Source organism: Condylura cristata, unplaced genomic scaffold, assembly GCF_000260355.1.
Source record: "Condylura cristata isolate star-nosed mole 26May11 unplaced genomic scaffold, ConCri1.0 scaffold00014, whole genome shotgun sequence".
NCBI classification, from domain to species: Eukaryota; Metazoa; Chordata; class Mammalia; order Eulipotyphla; family Talpidae; genus Condylura; species Condylura cristata.
In genome coordinates, this window is record NW_004567115.1 from 12,702,355 (window position 1) to 12,723,171 (window position 20,817).

Consider the following 20,817-nt stretch of genomic DNA (forward strand, 5'->3'; position numbering starts at 1 on the left):
AAAGATGTCGCTAAAGTGTATGTCGTGAAGTGTTTGACCCATCTTTGCTTCTAGGTATTTTATGGTTTCCGTTCTTATGTCTAGGTCTTTAATCCTAAGTAGATTTTTTTTTAATTCAAACTTACTTGATTGTCTTTAGTAGATGGGGCAGCCCCAACTAGTTTCCCATTACTAAATGTTACAATCTGAAAGGATCACACTTAATAAAAAATGTCCTGAATGAAATGCAGAATTCTAATGCAGAATTCCTTCTAATGCAGAATTCCATAGCCAATTAAACTTCCAAATGAGAATACATATTTTCAGATAGGTAAGCTCTCTAAAAGTATACTCTACTGAAATGGAGAAGTAAACTTATAAAAAAGGTGACAAAGAATACAAAGCAAAAAAGGAGAAAAGTATAGAAACTTCCAAAATAATGGTGAAGGGAGTTCCCAGGTTGAAAGCCACAAAAAGAGTAACATCCTTATTTGAGAATGATGAACTCTAGGAAATATGTTTTCACAGGGGAAAACCTAAAAAGGATAGATTACCTACAGTGAGTGAACATACTCAAAGAAGACTTAACACTTGTGCCAGAGTTTGGTAAAAATCAGTGGTAGGTACATTTGTTTAAAAGCACAAGAAAATTAGACAATTAATTCCTCGGGGGAAAAAACTGCACAAAAAAATAAGTGTGATTATTGTTATATTATCTGGCTCAACTGTGACTATATTTATCATCTCAATGAGGTAAATACTGAGAAACATCCAACTGAAAATTAAGATATACAAGACACTCCATACAGAACCAAAACTTACTAAGTTAAGAAACATCAGTATAAAATATTATTTTTAGTGGGCCCTCTTTGGTGGTGCAATGGGTTAGGACACAGCACTGCAAGCTAGCCATACCTGCTTCAGTGCAAGTTAGATTCCCACCTGCCCCGGAGATCCACATGGCGTGGCAGACTTCTCCTGACCCACCCACTGCTCCCCTCAGCAGTGTACTTCCTCCATCTGCCTGTTCTGCTCCTTACTCTGTCTCTGGTGAAGCCTCTCACCGCCCTTGCATCTTTGGCTTGTACCCCAGTTCTGTATGAATAAGTAATATTTTTTAAAACTACTTTTAAAAATATGAGAAGAGCAAAATATATATTTTTGAGCTATATATAGGTATAAATATATATAAGTATACACACACACACACACACACATAAGTATATACACACACACACATACATATAAAATAAATTGAAATGACTGCTGCAGCTAAGCAAGAATCCTTGGTTCAAAGGGGGTAGGGTAGACTACCTCACTGTTTCTCAGCTACCCAAGAATAGAACATCCTTTTTAGTAGGTTATTTTTCAGTTTGGGAAATATTGAAAATTTTTTCTGTCTTAATTAATGACAAGAGTGTTTAACTTAGAGTCCAAAAATAACCAGTCAGACACATTCTACACTGATAATTGAGGGAAACTATTTTTTTGTTGTTGTTCAGGCTTGTAGAATCATTTTACTTTTTATTTACTTATGTGGCAACCATAAATGTGAAGAAAAGCCTGCTTAATTTTACTTATGCACCAACTTCTGGCTTATAATGGACACCCAAGATTTAAACTTCATCATGAAAAAACGAGTACAAAAGAATTTGTTAAATGCTAAGAGTAAAGAACAGCATTTGACAGAGAAAGGGAGCCAAAGTTTGAAATTATCATTATCGGTGATGGAAGGAAACAGCTGAAATAACTGATTATTTAAATATAATTTAGAGTTTTTAAGGTTTCTTAAACAGTAACTCCTTGATAGCAACACTGGGACACAGAGATTATATCCTTATTTTACACATGATGAAACAGGCTCCGAGAGGTTAAATTATTTGTCCAAGCCCATTCAAGTGAAAAGAGATGGCTAAATTCCTTGCTCATCTCATTAGGCCTACCTGTTCTGTAGGATGTTTAGAAGGGAAGAGCAGTAGAAATGTCCATTAAAAACCACCCAATCCCAACAGGGTAATCAGAAAATACATAAAGTACTCATTCACAAAATGAGTTGTTTATCCCAGTACTCTCTGTATAGTATGATCTGCAGGCAACCTGGAACTGATCACAAACAGCAATCCAGTAGCAGATAAGGAGCATGAGGTAGAATGTAAATAACTATGTGATGAAATACACTGTTTAGTACAACTGACAATTTTATATAACAAAACTTTCCATAAAATGAAGGAGATGCAATGCACTGATTTACATTCTGCTGCAAGCTTTTATCTCATCATGTATCTATCACTTGAGCAGCACTGGTTTATAGTACAGACTGACTGCTTCTAGGCTTGTAACTTTCAAATAAATAAGAATGACAAAAACTTAAAGTCTTATTTTCTAGACCTTATATCATGTACTGTTCAAAGAAGGTTATGAACATAGTATTACCAATACAATTTCACTGACAAATTCTACAGAATAGTTTCTCATTACTAGGCTTGGTAAAAGCATTTTACTTTGAGAAATTTAATCAACTTTCAGCAGCCAATCAATGAAGCAGCAAATAGGCCAGACAGCTAGCTACAATTTTAAATTTTCTTTTATGTCCCCAGGCCAAATGTGTAATCCTCAAGTCCTTACCATCAAACCTATCTACTCTATGCCTTTAATTTCTCTTTAGGTATTATATAATGACAATAATGACCTTGACATCAACTAAACCTTGATATCAAAACTAAGCTACAAGAATAAGTTCAGTCACAAGAGTGACTAAATATGGTCATGATCACACACACAAACAGGAATTTGAATGTATTTCTAACAAAATTAATGATTTAAATATCTGTATATACATGGTGCTTTTCTTAAGTAGGAAACCATTATGTTAACTTAGTAAGCAAAACTACTTTTGTTTTATCCTAGAAGAAACAGAGATGGAAGCTACAGTAGGAAGGAGGGCAGCACTAACCCTTCAGAGAATGTGATCATTTTATGGAATCAAATACAGTTATAATTCTGTGCAGTTCTCATTGTTTGAGGTACAATTTTAAAATACTCAGAGGTCTACACAAATTTTAAAATAAATTCCAGTTTAGCGGATGATATTCTTGACAATAATACTGTGTTATTTTGACACAAAGTGTAAATAGCTAGAGTCTCTTAAAATGCACAGACACACTTTTATCAAGCATAACTCTTCCCTTCTTTCATGAAACATTTCTACAATTTCCTGAGAAGTGTCACAATCAGACTCACAATCCCAGAGTGTGAAACCCACAAAAGAGTACCTGGATACCCTGACTGACAGCACTCATGAGCATTACCCTACCAGTAAGTCTAGGGACTAGAAAGTCCCTTAGGGTGTGCTCAAAACCATTATTTCCCTACAGTTCTTCCAGTCCTTCTGAGATGGACATTCATGCCAGAGACCTGTGCTTGTAAATGCTTTCTGTTTCCCTTCTAATATCAGTGCACTGCTTCTTATCAATCAGCAATTATTAAACCTTCTCTCCAAAACTCCAAGATCTATGGGTAGTGGAACTGCAAATAATTTTTATTTTCCTCTTAATTTCAACAAGAGCACATTAAAGTTTTAAATTTTTTTTAAATTTTGATTTAAATTTAACTAAAAAAAGAAAATTCTTGAATTTTGGCCTTAATATTGTTTTTTGCATTAGATGCAAGCTACAATGAGATAAAAAGCAACTTCCACTAAACTGAATGTTAATATAAACAAATAATAGGATGAAGATTACATAAAGATCCTGCAATTTCTTTTTCAGTTTCTTAAAGAGGTTATGAATGTACTGTATGTGATCAAAGTAATAAGAACCTGAATATTCATATTTTATGCATTTTCACAATGAAATTTCATCCTACAAGAAATCATCAGACAAAAGGACAATATAAAATCTAATTTGACAAATGTTTTCTTCAACAAATATTTAAGAAACATTTAATAAAAAGTCAAGATCAAAGTATCTAAAAGTGAATCAACTGCTTTACCTCTTTGTGTTTCTCATCCAGCTGACCCCTAAGAGTCTTGAGTTCCCGTTCACGGATATCCAAGCAAGTTTCGAGAGCATGTGTCTGCCCTTCCCATTCAGATTTTTTATGAGCCACCATTATGTCAATCTGTTTCATAAGCTCCTGTAGTTCTGCTTCACAGGATGTCAAAAACCCCCTATAAATAAGAACCAAACCTTACGATCATTGTCCAGGTGGCTTTTCATATATCACAATTAAACATATAGGAGATAAAAATTTACCCAAGGTGGAACACTGTCAATAAATAAGCTATCAGAGTAAGATTTCTGGACTTTTCCTTTAAATTTTTACATCAGTAATATTTTTGCTTCATCTAATTATCCAAACAAAAGCCAACATCAATCATTTGATCAAGCACAAGGATAACGTCATATGAGAATCTTCCATACTCAACAAATAGCTCTTTTCTAAACAAGTTTATACCCTATTTTCAGGTGGCTAAAATAAAAAGACTGGGAAGCAATCAGGCAAGCTGGGAAATGACTACACAAATTTAAGTGAGATGCTTTATGGTCAAAAGTGAACTTACCCATCATGTCCCTGATTTTGCATTCCTTCCAATAAAGCCTCCATCACCAAATCCCCTTTGTTTTGGCAACTGGGAAAACGAAAAGAATCAATCAAGAGAAAATTCATGTTTTAAGTTCTAACATGCCAACTTATAAGCCTAAGAATGTGGATGAAAGCATATAATTAATGAGAAAAATGCAGCACTGCTGAGGATAACTAGCAACTGTCAAGGGGTATTATTACTTCAAGAAACATTAGTATCAAAAATGCTTCAGACTCAAAAAGATTACTTAAAATTACCTAAATTGTTGTTGGTACACTCCCCACATGATTGAAACCAAACACCTCACTGCTGTAGCCCACTTCCTAATGAAAGAGTGGGGGGCCAGGGAGGAGGTAGGGCACCAGAAGCAGGAAATTGACAAACCCCTCTTACCAAATGAGAGGAAATTAGGGGTCTTACACGTTAGAGGAGCTGTGTAGCTTGAAGTCTGTGGTCCATCAGAGGAGATGCTATTCACCCTTGAGATGAGAGGCCTGTGAATCTTCTAAAAACCCCAGAACCCTTGAAAGCCTGCTATGTGGGTCCTCCTCACTTCTGCACCTCACCACTCCTAGTGCTTAGCAGGTTCTTTCAGAGGGGTGATACCATCTCAGAAATGAGTTTTTCCATACCCTTATACCTTACCATTCATCCCTCAAGAACAAAAATCAATTTCACTCATCCCTGTGGCCCTGGCGCCTGGTGTAGTAATTCAACATGGCAAATGCTGGATGCTTTGGGCTAACATTATCTCAATTTCTCTTCCAGTTACCTGCCCCTCACCATGCAAACTAGTCATAGCTGGAGAACTGAAGCACAGGGCCCAGTAGAGAAAGGGGAAGGAGACAGACAGATACCATAAAAAGGGAAAGACACCACAATGGCAGGAAAGTGAGACTGAAGAAAGGCCATCCTTAGATTCCTAAGTGCCAATGAGTAGCACTTGCTGTAGGCTCCCACCTCTTATCAAAATCTTTAAAAAGCTAACCAATGTCAAACCTCTTCTCACTCCTGAGAAACTGCCTTTTTGCCCTGTAAGTGTTCCAAGGTTCAACTCTGAATCATGGTCTTTAGACAGTAGTGTGGCCCCATCCCATTGCCCTAAAGCGTTCTCTGAACATTACATTGTTTTGAAGAGGGGATTCTTTTATCAACAAAGAACTCCAGATCGTACCGACTAACAGATTTATAGTGATAAAAGATGTGGGGCTTCTCAAGGAACTGAGTCCAGTAAAGTACCGAAGATATTCATCAAAAATGCCCCCCTTGGGCCCTCCCTGGTGGCACAGTGGATTAAAGCACAGCATTGAGAATCTAAAGCTGCTTCCACATGAGTTCGATTCCCGCCTGCCCCGGAGGTGACCACATGGCGTGGCAGACCTCTCCTGACCCACCCGCTGCTCCCCTCAGCAGTGTACTTCGTCGATCTGCCGGTTCCGTTCCCCACTCTGTCTCTGGTGAAGCCTTTCACCGCCTGTACCCCAGTTCTGTATGCACAAATAAATAAATCTTTAAAAAAAATGCCCCCCAAAAGTAATAAATACAGTGACAGAGGCACACAGAGGGTGTCCCAGAGACAGAGAATTAAGAGTGGACAATAGCACTGCATGTTATTTGCATTATTTCCCAAGTTACTAACAGGAGTATTTAGCTATCCATGCATAAATATGGCAGAGAAGATTTTTTCCTAGTCAGGTTATCCTTCATATCACACTAACATTAGATAAAATAAAAACCTAAAGAAAAAAAAAATTTATGTTTCCCTCCACTTTGCCAAATCAGGACACAGCCAATTTACAAGACAATTCAGAGTCCATGTTTTGGTCCACTGTAGGGGAACTGGGAGGTGATATGTAGCTCACACAGCACAGTGTGAATGGGAAGCCAGGACATAGTCCTCCTCAGAAACTAACTAGCTTTGTGTCCTTGGGCTTAAGTCTTTGCATTTGCAAAATGAGGGGCATGAACTATATTCTTTAAGGTGTCCTCCAGCTTTTGCGCAGTATTCTAATAGTAGTTAAATGTACGCTGTAAATACCGGGCTTCTAATAACTATACATGGATATTTATTAAATATGTAGGAAAGTGCTATTCCTGAAGACAGTGTAACTACAGTTATTAAAAAATACTATAAATAAAATTACACTTCATGGGTCACATTAGATAGTGATATATTAGTGATGTACACTAATAATACACGTTTGATAATGTATCATGCATTATGTATTCTGGATATTTTTTAATAATTAGCAATATTTAGAATAAAAGCTAAAAGTCATGTACAAACTGTTGTGTCTGTAATATATTGTTTAGTTCAGTCTCCCCAATGCTCATAAAAGACTGGAGAATTAAGGCTGGACAATAGCACTGCATATTATTTGCATTATTTCCCAAGTTACTAACAGGAGTAGAGCTCATTTTGGCAGCACATAGACTAAAATTGGAACAGCACAAAGATTAGCAAGGCCCTGCACAAGAATGATGTGAAAATTCATGAAACATTCCAGATTTTTTTTAAAAAGACTATTACTCTGAGGAAATTGAGACTTGAAGGGTTCAGTAACCTATCTGGTAAGCTACAAATTGTAATCCTCAGCTTCAAACCTACATGGTGGGACTCCCAAGTCCCAGCCGATGTACAACATTTACGTATTTTACTGTATTCCGTATCTTCAAATAATCAGCATACACTTCTCTGGCTTAATAGCTGCCTTTTGGTAGCAAACAAAATCAAACCAAATCAGAAAGTCTGGACACAGGAAAAAGCCTAAAGGGAAGTATATGGTCACAATGTCTACCTGGTGGCAGCAGCACAGTGACAACGCATAATCTACACCTGGCCAGCTGCCGTTCCCCTTCAGGATCAGGTAAAGGACTCCAGGATTTTTCTGAGTCTGTCATAGCTACATCACTGATTCCTCTCCTAGCCAAGCGGACTCTCATTCCAATATATGCAGAATGTCACTCTGTCTTCTTCTTTGCCTGCAGTTAGACATTCTTATTTCCTATTAAATACAAATTTTTTAAGATTATGGTTTGATGAATTGCTACCACTTGCTACTAACATTAATGGAAACTAGCTCTACAATTGAGCTACTATACAGTGTACTGTATAGTAGCCATCAGCTATCTGTGGCTAAGAATTAAACTAGTATTCCATTGGTAGATAAATATTCAACTGATAGACAATCTGAGCATTTCTGTAGTTAGAGAAATCAACAGACATTACTCATTACAGTGTTCCTTTGGAATGAAGATTTTTAAATCAGTAACATCTGTTAAAAGATAAAAATACAGGTCTTTTCCACCAAGTGTAAGAAGCAAGAAAAAAACATACTTTATATCTCAGAGGAAAAAGAATCTGAACAGGTATCTGATAATGGGCAAAACTTTGAAATTCACTAACAAATTGGAACTTAAGACCTAGAAGGGGCCTAACAGCGTCTAATTTAACTTTTTTGTTTGTTTTACAGATCGGGAAAAATATGCAGATTATATGATCAAAATCAAATTACTCACAAAAAAGGACAGTGGAAGGAAATTAAAACTCTGGACAGAATTATAAGTGTATGCTGAGATGGGATGTGCCTGTCTAGTAAGAACTGTTTAAAAGAAGACAGCAATGCTCTGTTCCCTCCTGTTCTTGGTGTCACTGCAAACAAACAGCATGGGCGACAGATATATTCTGACTAATCAGCTGTAGCTGCTCCAATAAACCATATTACCATTGCTCAGAAAAAAGAAAAATGCAAATGATCTTAAATATTGGAAAAAGATGTTCAACCTTGCTCATATTAGAAAATACTAATTGAAACTACATTGGCTTATTCTTTCTTCTGTATTAGAAGTTGACAATTTACTGACAATTAGGCTAAGAGAAAACAGACACTCACATACATGGTAGGTAGGAATGCAAAATGGTACAACCACTATAGATACTGGACAATACCTAACAACTGATAGCTAGTCATTTACCTGTGAGCCCAGGAATCTACTCCAAAGAAATATGGCAAAAAAATACGAAATCACTATGCACAAGGTTATCTGCTGTAGCACTATCTGGAATGGCAGGAAACAACACACCTGTCTATCAGTTGAATATTTATCTACCAATGGAATACTATTTTAATTCTTAGCCACAGATAGCTGATGGGTACTATACAATGCACTGCAATTCCAGCACAAACTACAGTGAGCAAATGCAGTTAAATTTAGAATATCCAGGGGAGAAATGGGAGGTCAAGAACTGCAATATTAGAAGATTTAAAAGGTCTATCAACTACATTCCACATGTGGATCTCTATGAGTTTTTGACCCAACCAAGTTAACTCTATAGTTAAGAAGATAATTATGGTACAATGGGATAACTCTGAACTTAGAGTGAATATTGACATTTATAGATTTTTATATTAATCTGTGTATCTGTGTTGACAGCACTGTGGTTTTTGTAATGGAAAAAAAAATTAGGTCCTTGGAGAGGAAAAAACCCTAAAGTAACATAAAAAAATCAAAAACTTAATTCCTGAGACCTGTGTCAATGTCAGCTTTAGCTGAATTTCAAATCAAGCTAACAGTATAGACTGGATGCCGTCATCATCTGTCACCACCACAAGCAAAGGTCTCCCACCTTTTAATGAGAGGAAAATGGCATCAGTATTAACAATTACCAATAATTTAAAAATTATGATTCTAGTTAAGAGGTCCTAATACTGTCTGAAAGTTTACAAATGTCTAACCCATTTTAATTTCACTCTTTTTACTGATCACTGATAATAATAGTCAAAGAGCAAGCTGGGATATACACTAAATATATACATACCTTATAGCTAAATATAAATGTAAGTTTTGAAGCTAATGGGATGACCCCTCTGGGTCTTTTGTCTATAAAAGAAGGTAAACATTGGGGGCTCCTACTTAACAAATGCTTTATTAGAAGGAATAATTAGGCCCTCCCTGGTGGCACAGCGGGTTAAAGCACAGCACAAAGAAGCTTAAGCCACTTCCGCATGAGTTCCATTCCCTTCCCTCCTGCCTAGGAGGAGATCCACATGGCGAGGCAGACCTCTCCTGACCAGCCTGCTGCTCCCCTCAGCAGTGTACTTCATCGATCTGCCTGTTCTGCTCCCCACTCTGTCCCTGGTGAATTCTCTCACCCTCCGCATCTCTGGCCTGTACCCCAGTTCTGTACGAATAAATAAATCTTAAAAAAAAAAAAGGAATAATTAAAAATTAAAAACTGTGGAGCTCTCCCTGGTGGCGCAACAGGTTAAAGCACCGCATTAAGAAGGTCTCAGAAGCCACTCCAGCAAGAGTTCAATTCCCTGCCAGGGAGGGGACCCACATGGCACGGCAGACTTCTCCTGTCCCACCTGCTGCTACCCTCAGCAGTGTATTTCAGTATATCTGCCTGTTCCACTTCCCACTCTATCTTTAGTGAATCACCCACACCTCTGGCCTGTGCCCCAGTTCTGTAAGCATAAATATTTTTTAATTATTTTAAAAAATAACAAAAAAACTGCTTTAAGGAATCAGATGCAAAGCTCAAGGAAACTATCTTGTGCAAAATAACTACTGTAACTACACATGATCACTATTCGCTGACATCAGGCTCTTCAGGGACTTAAGAAAAACCACATTCTAGGTTTACGCTCTTCAAATATCTTCATAATAAAAATGTTAGCAAAGAACTGTGTCTTTGAAGCCCACTTTTATTTCCAATCCCTGACTTGTGTGGAGCACTATCATTTCAATATTCACCAACTAAGGTCCTTCCCGATTTCTGCCACATTTCTGTACCTCCTGTACGAACATTAAAGGTTTTAAGCGAACCCACTTTTTAAAACTTGCTAAACTTCTCACCATAAATGAACCACTAGCACCTGCCATCAAAGACCTAAATCGCAACAAGGCTAGGAAGCTAACCAGATATGGCAGCCTAGGCGGGAGGGTTGTGCCGAGAGTCCCTCCCCTGAAGAGGAAGTCTGGCCCGCGGCTCGCTCCGGGGAAAACGAGGCCAAGGAAGCAGCTCGCCCACCCCGACGCCCTCCCTCCCGGGAGAGGCTGACCACCTGGCGGGCCCGGCTGGCGCGCCGCGGAGGGCCCCGTCCGCCTCCGCAGGAGGGCTGGGCGTACGCGGCGAGGCCGTGGGGCGGAGAGCCAGAGCGGACCCGAGCCGGAGGGGGCGAGCCCGGAGGCCAGAAGACGGCGGGAGGAGCCCACCCGGGGCCATACCGCCGCCCTGAGGGCAGCATCACCGAAGCCACGGCGGCCCTGACCCCAGGGCACGCCCACCCCTAGCCAGTACTACTTGCGCACAAGCGGTTACGGGGCTGCCGCGAGTGCGCGCCCCGAGCCTTCCCGCCGTTACCTCCCCCGCCCTCGGGGGCGCGCACGCGCGTCAGCGCCAACCTGACGTTCAGCCTCTGGCGTCGGCACGTTCGTTCCGCCCACCGCCCCTCGCTTTTAATTAAACGTATTCCAGTTCGCCCCTCGACGCTGGCCTATGGGCTCACCCACATCCGGGCATCTACTCGAAGGCTGGGCGAGTCACATGACACTGAAGGTGTGGCCTGGCGTCAGCGGCTGCAGTGCTGGGCCGGGTGCCGGTAAGGGTTTCCCGCGCCCCGAGCTTCCAGCTCTTGAAGGAGCGGGGACGTATGCGTTCCTCAGCGTCCGACGCCTCCCACTCCCATCGGCGGAGGCCGGTGTCTTCACTTCATGCTCGCGATCGCTTCTTTTACCGCCTGTCTGGTCGGGCGGACAGGGACTTGAGCGGCGGGCCGGGACCTCCCCCGCTTCCAGTTTGGTTTAGCCAGCCTCGGGCGGAAGCCGCGGCTGGGGGCGGGCTCACACACCTGTACGGAGGGTGGTGGCCTACGAGGGTCATTTCAAGCGCGGGAAAGGCCTTCCGGCTTCCAGCGTGTAAATTTTCTGTTTACAGAGCTCGAAAGCACAGAAGCGGGTCCAACTTGCCCCAGCGTCTGACAGTGTTACGAGCTCCCCATTGGGTCCGTTTATTTCGCTCAGGCGGCCGCGGGGTGGGCGGAGAGACGGGGTACCATGCTCCGCCTGGGTCTAGGAAAAGACTTGCGGAAGGAGGCTACCCGGGAGTTACGTTTTTAGACTGACAGGGAGTTAGGGGAGGGGGAGGAAAGGAAAAATAAAGAGCCTTCCAGACTTTGGGAAGAAGTCCCAGATGTGTGAAGTGTGCTTAGGAACTGGGTGGGTGGTTCACTCTGTGAGATGTGACAAGGGCTTGGAACAGTGACCGTGTCTGCCTGTCTAGTCACAGCCTGTCCTTTCTGCACCTTAACTCTGGAAATGTGATGTTGACTCTTGAGCTGATGCCTATGTTGAATTTGGAAGGAAAAGCAAGTTTTAGTGGGGGGGGGGAGGAGACACTTAAGTGCAAAGACTGGAAAGTGTGTGCTTGGAAGAGGGGTGAAAAAAGATTGAGGCCAAATTGGGGAATGGTGCGCTACATAAACACTCACACAAAATGTACACATTACAGTTGGAGACAATACCTGAACATTTGGCTACAGCGCTGGCCCAACTTCTTTAGTAGGTCATAACGACAAGACGCTTTCCAGGGCAGAATGTCTGACAGAGCTGGAGTGATTTGAAAAAAAAAAAGTACAAAAAGATGAAATCTGTGTAGGCCTGGAAAAATCAGCAGTTTTGATCAATGAGAAGGTTATTTCAGAGCATCAAGTACAGAGGACTGGCAGTAAGAAAAAAGGTGGGCTCTTGTAGAACAAACAATCCAAAACTGTATTTGAAACTGAGGATAAGAACTGTGAATTTCTTTCCTAATGACAACGACGTTGAGTTATACAGAAGTAGTGCTGAATTAATTCTTGAGTGAAACAGATTCATCTGGTTCACTACTGTCAATGTAGCCGGAAACTTTTTTCTTTAGTTTTACCTGGCTTCCTATGGGCATAAAAACCCTTCTTCCACTCCAGCCTATATAATTCAGAGCCTGGTATTTAGGCTGTCTTGCTCATATTCAGGGAACCCAGAGGTACCTTCCAAGTTATCTGCAGTTGTTTAGGAGACAAATGGAATCAGCTATGATCAAGGCGCTAAGTAAGCATCAGACTACTTGGGTGAGGCACAGAAACCAGCACAGCGTTAAGAATTGGGAAGGAACCCCAGTGGGACAGAAACAATGTGGATTCCTACCACTGTTACTCACCTGGAGGGGATCCTTTCAAGCCCCACTTGGCTGCTATTTTGAGAAGGGAGGCCAGTTGCCTATCAAGTATAACTGCTGACATGTATTATTTTGAGGATTTGTGTATGTGGTTGGTCACTTGGCATATCCCAGTACACTGGGAAGTCATTGTGTTCATTTAGCTCCTGTCTCTGAGAGTGACAAGATTAAATCAAAGCCAGGTGGAGACTTTTGAAAAATGGTGCAGAAAAGGCTAGAGGGGCCAGAAAAGTGACTTAGTTATGAATCAGATGTGCACCAAAGGCATTCTGAACAGGAAGAGGTAAATGTGAAAGTCAGGAGAGAAAAGCTGCATTCCAGATCTACTGAGGTCTCGTAAACAAGGCCCCCACATACGCTTGTTCCCCCTTGTCCTACTTTGATACTAGTCTGTCAGTTTCACTGTTTGTCCAGTCTGTACTTCAGCTTGGGAGGGAGAGGAACCTTATAAATAAGTTGTCAGGTGACCCAGAGGAATTTTAACCCTGGTGGTGTTTCGCCAAAAGACACATCCTGGTTAAAAACTAAGGAATCTTACATCTGGGTTATACTATCTCCTCTTATTTAAGTTATAATCTCTTTGGCTTATAGATCTGACCAGATTAAAACTGCAAGAGAATGGACAGTGAAGTACAGCGAGATGGAAGGATCTTGGATTTGATTGATGATGCCTGGCGAGAAGACAAGCTGCCTTACGAGGATGTTGCCATACCACTGGTAGGTTATGATCTGTGCTGGGAATGATGGGTTAAATGTATGATCCGGTAGACCCTTATAGAGGTGGGTTATTAATGAAAAGATAAACCTGAAAGCCAAGAAATGAAAGCTGTGATGTACTCTTAATTCTAGGGACTACTGGAGAGCATCTAGCACAGTCTTTTAGTGAGAAATGAAATGTGGTTCAGGCATTTGATATGACTTAGAGATTATTATACCATGACTGGAGCCCAAGTTTTCTGAATCGTGGTATGTTCTGTCCAACACACCAAAGCTAGGAAGTCAGATGAGAGTTTAATGCATAAGGTGGTAAGGAGAAAAAGCAATGGCCTATAAGCTGTGTTTCTTACTTCTCTACCTGTGGCTTGTCAATCTGTCAGCATTTTTTAGAAGTTTACATTCTTGGAACTGGGTCACCTGAAAAATATCCGGAAGATATCTGGCTTGTCTTTTTATTTTCCAGCAATAGCCTCCTGAAATATTCTTTTTTCCTAAACTTTGAAAACTAACCTGCAAGGATTTTTAAGTTTTACTTGTATGAATGCTTATTAAAAGTCCTACTTATGTCATAGAACACAGAATAGACCCAAGGAACTGTTTCTCTTTAAAGCATGTCTACTGCCCTGAGAAGGGATGTTAATAAAAGCTTCTTGGCAGACTTCTGCTTCTCAAATTACAGAGAAATAGAATTCAACTCACCCACATTTTAATTTCAGAATAAGAGGTAATAATGTATTCAATGAATAATGGCCATATAAAATAATAAGTCACAGCTTAGTTTAGGAAAATAGTCCCCAAAAGAGAGTTTATTAAGACTTATAACTGCTATCTATGAATAACAGCTTTATACCATGGACCAATGTTGAAATCTGACATTGAATCTCTATTCTTTAAAGTAAGCTTGCCAAAAAAAAAACCTTAAACTTACCATTTTAAAGGAAATAGGATCAGAAGGGAATGTGCTCAAAAGTCTGGTAGCTGGTAGCTTGGACTTTACACATAGGTCTGTGAGATTACAGATCCTGTGGATTTCTGTTCATTTATTCATTTGACAAGCATTGTTCTTTCATTAGCTAGGCTTTTTTTTTTTTTTTTTAAATCTACTGTGTGCCTTAAGACTAGGTGAACATATAACAGTTTCTGCCGTTGGGGCCTAACAAGGCAACATATATAAGTAAAAATTATAGGCCCTCCCTGGTGGCGCAGCAGGTTAAAGCACTGCACTGAGAAGCTAAAGCCACTTCCGCATGAGTTCGAAACCCGCCTGCCCCGGAGGAGACCACATGGCGTGGCAGACCTCTCCTGACCCGCCCACTGCTCCCCTCAGCAGTGTACTTCGTCGATCTGCCTGTTCTGCTCCCCACTCTGTCTCTGGTGAAGCCTCTCACCGCCCCTGGGCCTCTGGCCTGTACCCCAGTTCTGTATGTACAAATAAATAAATCTTAAAAAAAAAAAAATTATAGTAAGTGCTTTAAGTAGGACTTGTGAAAGCTACTTAGTATAGGATTGTTGAGCATCAGGGATGGCTTCACAGAAGAGTCTGTCATATTTAAACTGGTTATAAGGAGGGTAGACAGGGACACTCCAGCAGAGAGGACAGATGTGCAAAGGCTCAGTTTTGAAGTACTTTGGGACCTAGTAAGGCATTCAGTGTGGACAGGGGGAATATTTGTCATAGAAGGAAGCAGTTGAATTGGGCTTGAACCAGATTTCAAGGGAAGTGTTTTTCCCATACTTAGACCTCATCCTGGGGACATCTAGGAATGAGAGGTATTCAGAATAGAAGTCTGCCAGGGTGAAATTTTGTTTCAGTAAGTAAGTTTTACAGCATTCTCAGAGAATGCCTACTATGGGAAAAGTTTGTGACGCCAGTTATTGCAGTAGTCTAGGCAAGCAAGAGGGACCTGAAAATAAGTAAATAAGTGGAGGGAAATTGCCAAACTAGGATATGTTTATGACAGGACTTGGAGACAATTTGAGTTTGTTGACTTCCAGTGTAGCCTGGTTCTGTTGCTAATCTCTGGCTTTTCCCAAGTCTTGTGATTCTGAGCTATGTATCAGTTTTTGCTGCATAGTAAATCACCCTAATATGTGGTGGCCTAAAGCACCTACTTATCTCATGATGTTGTAGCTTAGCTGGTAGGGTCTTCTGGTCTTTAACAGCTCTGCTAGTTCCTGGTGGACTTGGTTGTGTTTTGTAATTGGCCAGGAGTAGGCTGGTTGGAGGTAATTCAGGACACTTGAACACATCGGCAGTTAGCAGACAGTAGCCTCGATGATAAAGTGACTAGGCCACAGTCTCTCAGCCAGCCAGTGTATTAATCCAGACTTCCTCACTGGCATCTCAGTTTCCGGAAGTAGTGTAAGAAGAAACCAAAGCCATGTGGAGCCTTGGTTAGTTTAGGACCTGGCCCATGGACACTGCAGCTGCTTTATGCCAAAGCAAGTCATATGGCTACTAAAATCCAAGGTGGGAGAAATAGACTGGACCTTTTCATGGGAGTAGTTGCAAAGAATCACAACCCTTTTTGTAGTATACCATACCAGATAGTAGTATTTATGATACTTTATTTCCCCAGCACATGTAATTGTATATGTTGGCACTATAATATGAAAAATATGTTGTAGAAAGCTTACCACGAACCTCTGATTTAAACAGTTAATTAACCAATGTCCTATTTATGTTTTGTCAGCTATAAGTAAATTTAAGCCAAGATTTAAGTTTGAGTGTTGCGTTGGTTTGTAATAAATGGCTTTTTTCGATTTGTTCTGTCTGAATCTCATCTTCTGTTTGTAGAGCACACTATGTGATTCAAATATACATATTATAAGTAAGTTGTTTTATATGTGTTGAGCATGATTTTAAGTGAAATATATATGTATGTATGTATGTGTAGATATATCCATGAAATGAAAATTGGAATCTAGTGGGAAATGGTAAGTATAAATAAATTCAGATAATTAACCATACATATACAGGTATCAGTGAACTCTGGCCTACTTTCTGGTAGTAATAAATTTAAATATCAGGAAACTATCTTAAAAGTTAACATAACATGTACAAAAAAGGTGACTGAGTGGGGTGATGGATGTGTTAACTAAACTTACTGTGTAGGTGATCATTTTGTAATTTAAGTATCAGATCATCATGTTGTAACCTTAAATTTACACAATGTTCTCTGTAACATTTCTGGTAAAGTTTGAAAATAAATGTATAAGGAAACTCCTCCCCAGATTTTACTCTTTAAATGTGGCCTGTGGTTTACCATTTTAAGAAAACTACTGAAACATGTGGTGGCCATTTACATTGTTGCCTGTTGCTCTGCTTCACCACTAGAGGGAGATCACTATTATCTTTTTAGAGCGCCCTCCAACCTCTTTTAATGTATAGGCATGTTGACTACAAGATAGTTTCTGAATACATTTCTTGTGCTTAAGCAATATTCCAGCCAGTGTATTCTGTTAAAGCAGCCTCCCTCCAAAAAAAATTTAGTAACGGTTCCTAGCACTAATAATCGAAACAAATGTGGATGTAGAATATTGAGAACTATACGTACACTTGACGACACTACCAGTTTAGTACTGACAGCAGTCTTACATGGTGATGGCTACTATATTTCTCTTCAGAAGAAACAGACTCCAAGGGTTTGAATATCTTGCCCAGGTAACCCAGCAAATGATGGAGCCATAGACTTAAATCCCAGTGGCTTCTGGGAGTTTGTGCCCTTCACCTCTGCCACACTTCCTCTTGCACAAGTGCTGGAGTCACCGTGTGGTCATTCCCTGCTGGGCATGGGCCAGGGCACACTTTGAGCGTTGTTTCTGATATTTCCTCATAGCTTTTTATTCTAACTTGTCCTTCAGGATTCATTTCTGTCAGTATGCTGTTTCTAAGACTAAACAGGCTTTCAGTCTTAGTGCTCTTGAGTTTTAAGGGTTTTGTTAATGTGAAGTATACCCTCATGCTGATTGTCTGTCATACCTTTTCAGAACGAGCTTCCTGAACCTGAACAGGACAATGGTGGCACCACAGAATCTGTGAAAGAACAAGAAATGAAGTGGACAGACTTAGCCTTACAGTACCTCCATGAGAATGTTCCCCCCATAGGGAACTGATCACTGGCTCCTTTTCCATTAATGGATTTGAGAAAAAAAAAAAAAATAGATGCAAAATTAGTTTTCTGTCTCCTAATTCATATCTTTTAGTGATAGGTCAAAAAATGCATGCCCTGCTTAGTTTGTGGCAAAAGAGTACAGTGTGGAAATCCTTAGAGAATGAGAAACTGATTGATACTTCTTAGGAACACAGACTGTTTTGCCTTCTTCATTTACTAGCTTGTATTTGAACATGATTTGGGTAAATATTTGCCTTTAACTCTAGTTCTGCTATCAGCATTTAAGCAACCTGCTTAGTTGTATCCTGTGACGCAGCTAATTAAAGATAGGAGAGGAAAAGGCAAAGAAGAGCTGAATTATAAGCGTTATTGACTTCCCGTGTACTGGACTTGAGAAGTGGTCTAAGTGAATGTGTGTGAGGCCTGTAGATATAAGGGATCTTTAGGGAAGATCTGACTGACTGCTAACATTCCTAAGATTCCCCAAAGTATTTGCATACATTTACCCATTAAAAGACTGTCTGACAGTTACCTCTGCTCTCCTTACAGTTTCCTTTGGTGCCTCTGGAAAAGATCTTTAACTACTTGGAACACTAGTTTTATCTAGTGACAGGATACAAACCTTGCAGATATAACACACAGTGTGGACTCAGTAGTTACATATTTGTCTTAAGAATTTGTAATTTAAAAAACATATTCACAGACATTTATGGCCTGGAATTGTTTGTCTGGGTTAAATAATGTCTTTCTTGTCCTCTACCCAGATTGTAAACTCTGCAGAGGGAGTTCATGCCTTTTATTTCTGTAACAATCATTGAAAAATGCATTAAAAATGATCTGATTTTTGGTTCTCAACCAGAAACGTAGTTGGAGCAACTCTTCAGTCATCGAAAAATATGTATGCTAATCTCACTGCATATCAGCATCCTGCCTAGAAGTCCCTCATCCCAGCATAAAGGGAGGCCAGTCTTATGATAAATGAAGGAAAAGGCAGCCTAGTCCTAGATCTGAAGCCAACACTGAGTCTTCTAGCTATGGCAAAGACAGCCCTGCATTGGGGCCACCTCCTTCAAGGGTATGAGTAAGGACAGCAGTAGCCACCCTGAAGGACTGAAGAGTAGAGGTCCTCACTCCTTGAAGTCATTCATGAGTGTTCTAGTGCTTGTGAGTCCTTAAGAGACAGAAAGGACACCCCAGTGACCACAGATTGTAATTGCCACTGCAGTATATCACAGAACTGTAAAGGTTTAATTTGCAGAGCTTTGCACTGGCTCAAGGAGGACATGGTAGTGGCTAGGAAAAGCAAGATGGAAGTCAAAGGGCTTGGACAGCTCTTAAATTGTCCAGATGCACCCAGTATTTCATGGATCACAGTGTGGTTCTAAAGAGACTAGAGTGCCCAGTGCAAGGACTGCTGTTGTGACTCAGGCCAAGCCAGAAAGCCAGACCCTAATACAGAGGCAGCCTCTGTTCTGGGCACAGCCTGGGTCCAGGATCTGCACACTGTGTAGACCCACTTCATAAAAATGTAGTTGTCGTAGTGACAGCCATGGCTAACCAAACCTGTGTGTGCTTCAGACATGTGGTCTCTAGCCCTGAGGTTCACTTTTTGAGCTGGATATTATTGTTCTTGGTGATTTTAAATGACTTGTTCCAAGTTAAAGTTACTATGTTTTGAATTAAAGAACTTGTTCCAAGTCACTCAAGTAGTCAGTGGGTTTCTAAATCCCAAACTGTGTCCTCTCATTGGGCTTTGTGACCTCCTGTAAGACTCCATGACCACTCTATTCTGAAATGAGAAGAAAATCCTCTGGGCACATTGGAGCTTCAAAATGTTTCCTTAGTTTTTGTGGTATAAAGAACTGAAAAATAATTTTTATTAGGAATCATGAAATATTTAAAAATTCAACCAATTCCCAATTCAGCTACGTTCTGCCATGAACCGCAGTAGTGTCACTAGTCAAACCCCTCAGATTTGTTTTTAGATTCTGTGCATTGGGAGTGAACCAATAGCAATGCTTTTAGTCACCAGCAGAGGGCACTCAGTTACTTTGAGAAAGTTTGAATTGCCGGCAGATCCTATAGTAAATTCTGAAACAAGCTCCTTAATAAAGATGTTACTTGAAAGTGATTCTGCATATCTGGGTTGCCCAAAGGGCTGGGTAGGGATTTGTGTGAATCCTTTGGATTCAAGACAGCATACCTGTGGGCTCCTCTCTTGTGCTATGTGGGGAGCCAAATGTGGGGATTCAGGTGAGGGCAGCTTAAAACTTTGGTTACATAAAAAAGTAGCTAGAATCAGGAATTTTGCCTGCCTGTGACACTAACTCAAACTCATGGGAGGGCTGGGGACTTTTTCAGTAAGCCATTTTCCAGCTCTTTCTGTTAAGTCATTTGGATAATTGAGGCATCACCCTGGAATGATCCATTAGGCTCCAGAAAGACATTTGCCAAAGCTCCCTTTCTTTATTTGACCCTGATTTACCCACAGTTAAATTCATTCCCCAGTTCCCTGCTGCCACACACCATCAATGAGTTCCTGTGGAAAGTAGTGGGGGTTAAAGACTGGCACAACAGCTGGGTGGACTCTCAAGGAGGCTACATAACTTGTCTTTCTGGTCTCTGCCCCTGTGCCAGCCAGGACTGGATCCATGGCCTCTGACCCTGGATAATCACACAGGACTCTGCACTCAGAAGCCTGCTGCGACTATCTTAAAACTCTTCACCTCAGACTTTTGAACAAGGGCCCATGTTTTCATTTTGTACCAGACCCCATAAATTCTGTAGCTGGTCATTGAAAAGTTACTTTCAGTACCCACAGGTATCCACGTTGAAAGGTTCCTCACTTGGCCCACCAAGTGCCCTCACTCTTGGAGTGAGAATTCAAGATACTGTGAGTGTTGGCCTTAGGGGTAACAGAAAAGCAGGGGAGTGTCAGGGGGAGAGCTAGGGCAGCCCCCCAGGCTTGCCCACCCCCTGAATACCTCCTGAAGCATATTCTGGTTCCTTACAAGGTCTTACAGAGCAGTTGCTGAAGTTGTTTTCTGAGCTCAGCTGAGTTCTATGTGGATCTCACCACATGTACACTAACCTACATGACCCAGGGAGTGACGGTAGGTTTAGAAATGCCGATGAGCAGCAAGACAGATTCTCTGGCCATCTAAGAACTTAAAGCAAGACTCGCACCTATTCTCAGGATATGG

At 40.8% G+C, this 20,817-nt stretch overlaps 2 protein-coding genes across 9 annotated transcripts in view; one reads left to right on the forward strand and one right to left on the reverse strand.

Moving 5' to 3' along the window:
- Positions 1 to 11,162, reverse strand: part of CEP63 (centrosomal protein 63kDa) — a 41,357-nt gene extending 30,195 nt beyond the window's left edge. For 4 of the 6 annotated variants that reach the window (XM_012724908.1, XM_004682183.2, XM_012724906.1 and 1 more), the window contains exons 1-3: positions 11,077 to 11,162; positions 4,541 to 4,609; positions 3,970 to 4,147 (exon numbers count right to left, since the gene is read on the reverse strand). In XM_012724908.1, the coding sequence (XP_012580362.1) occupies positions 3,970 to 4,147; positions 4,541 to 4,609; positions 11,077 to 11,090 (261 nt within the window). In that variant the 5' untranslated portion in view covers positions 11,091 to 11,162. Of the gene's footprint in view, positions 1 to 1,922; positions 1,976 to 3,969; positions 4,148 to 4,540; positions 4,610 to 4,984; positions 5,044 to 10,972; positions 11,005 to 11,076 lie in introns of those variants that run through there. The other 2 variants (XM_012724905.1, XM_012724907.1) reach the window with 2 other exon arrangements.
- Positions 11,094 to 18,910, forward strand: ANAPC13 (anaphase promoting complex subunit 13). Of its 3 annotated transcripts, XM_012724911.1 has the most exons (4): positions 11,148 to 11,169; positions 11,505 to 11,571; positions 13,374 to 13,499; positions 17,490 to 18,910. In XM_012724911.1, the coding sequence occupies exons 3-4, from the start codon at positions 13,401 to 13,403 to the stop codon at positions 17,613 to 17,615; spliced, it is 225 nt and encodes a 74-aa protein (XP_012580365.1). In that variant the 5' UTR covers positions 11,148 to 11,169; positions 11,505 to 11,571; positions 13,374 to 13,400; the 3' UTR covers positions 17,616 to 18,910. The 3 variants fall into 3 exon arrangements, with proteins under 3 accessions (XP_004682243.1, XP_012580365.1, XP_012580364.1); XM_004682186.2 differs by lacking the exon at positions 11,505 to 11,571 and having other exon boundaries at positions 11,094 to 11,169; XM_012724910.1 differs by lacking the exon at positions 11,148 to 11,169 and having other exon boundaries at positions 11,381 to 11,571.
- Positions 18,911 to 20,817: the final 1,907 nt, after the last annotated feature.

What these genes read in the sequence shown, in the direction of transcription:
- ANAPC13 (XM_004682186.2), top strand. Translation starts at nt 13,401, where the DNA reads ATGGACAGTGAAGTACAGCGAGATGGAAGGATCTTGGATTTGATTGAT. An exon ending in AGGATGTTGCCATACCACTG is followed by an intron (nt 13,500 to 17,489) that starts GTAGGTTATGAT and finishes ATACCTTTTCAG; the next exon opens with AACGAGCTTCCTGAACCTGA.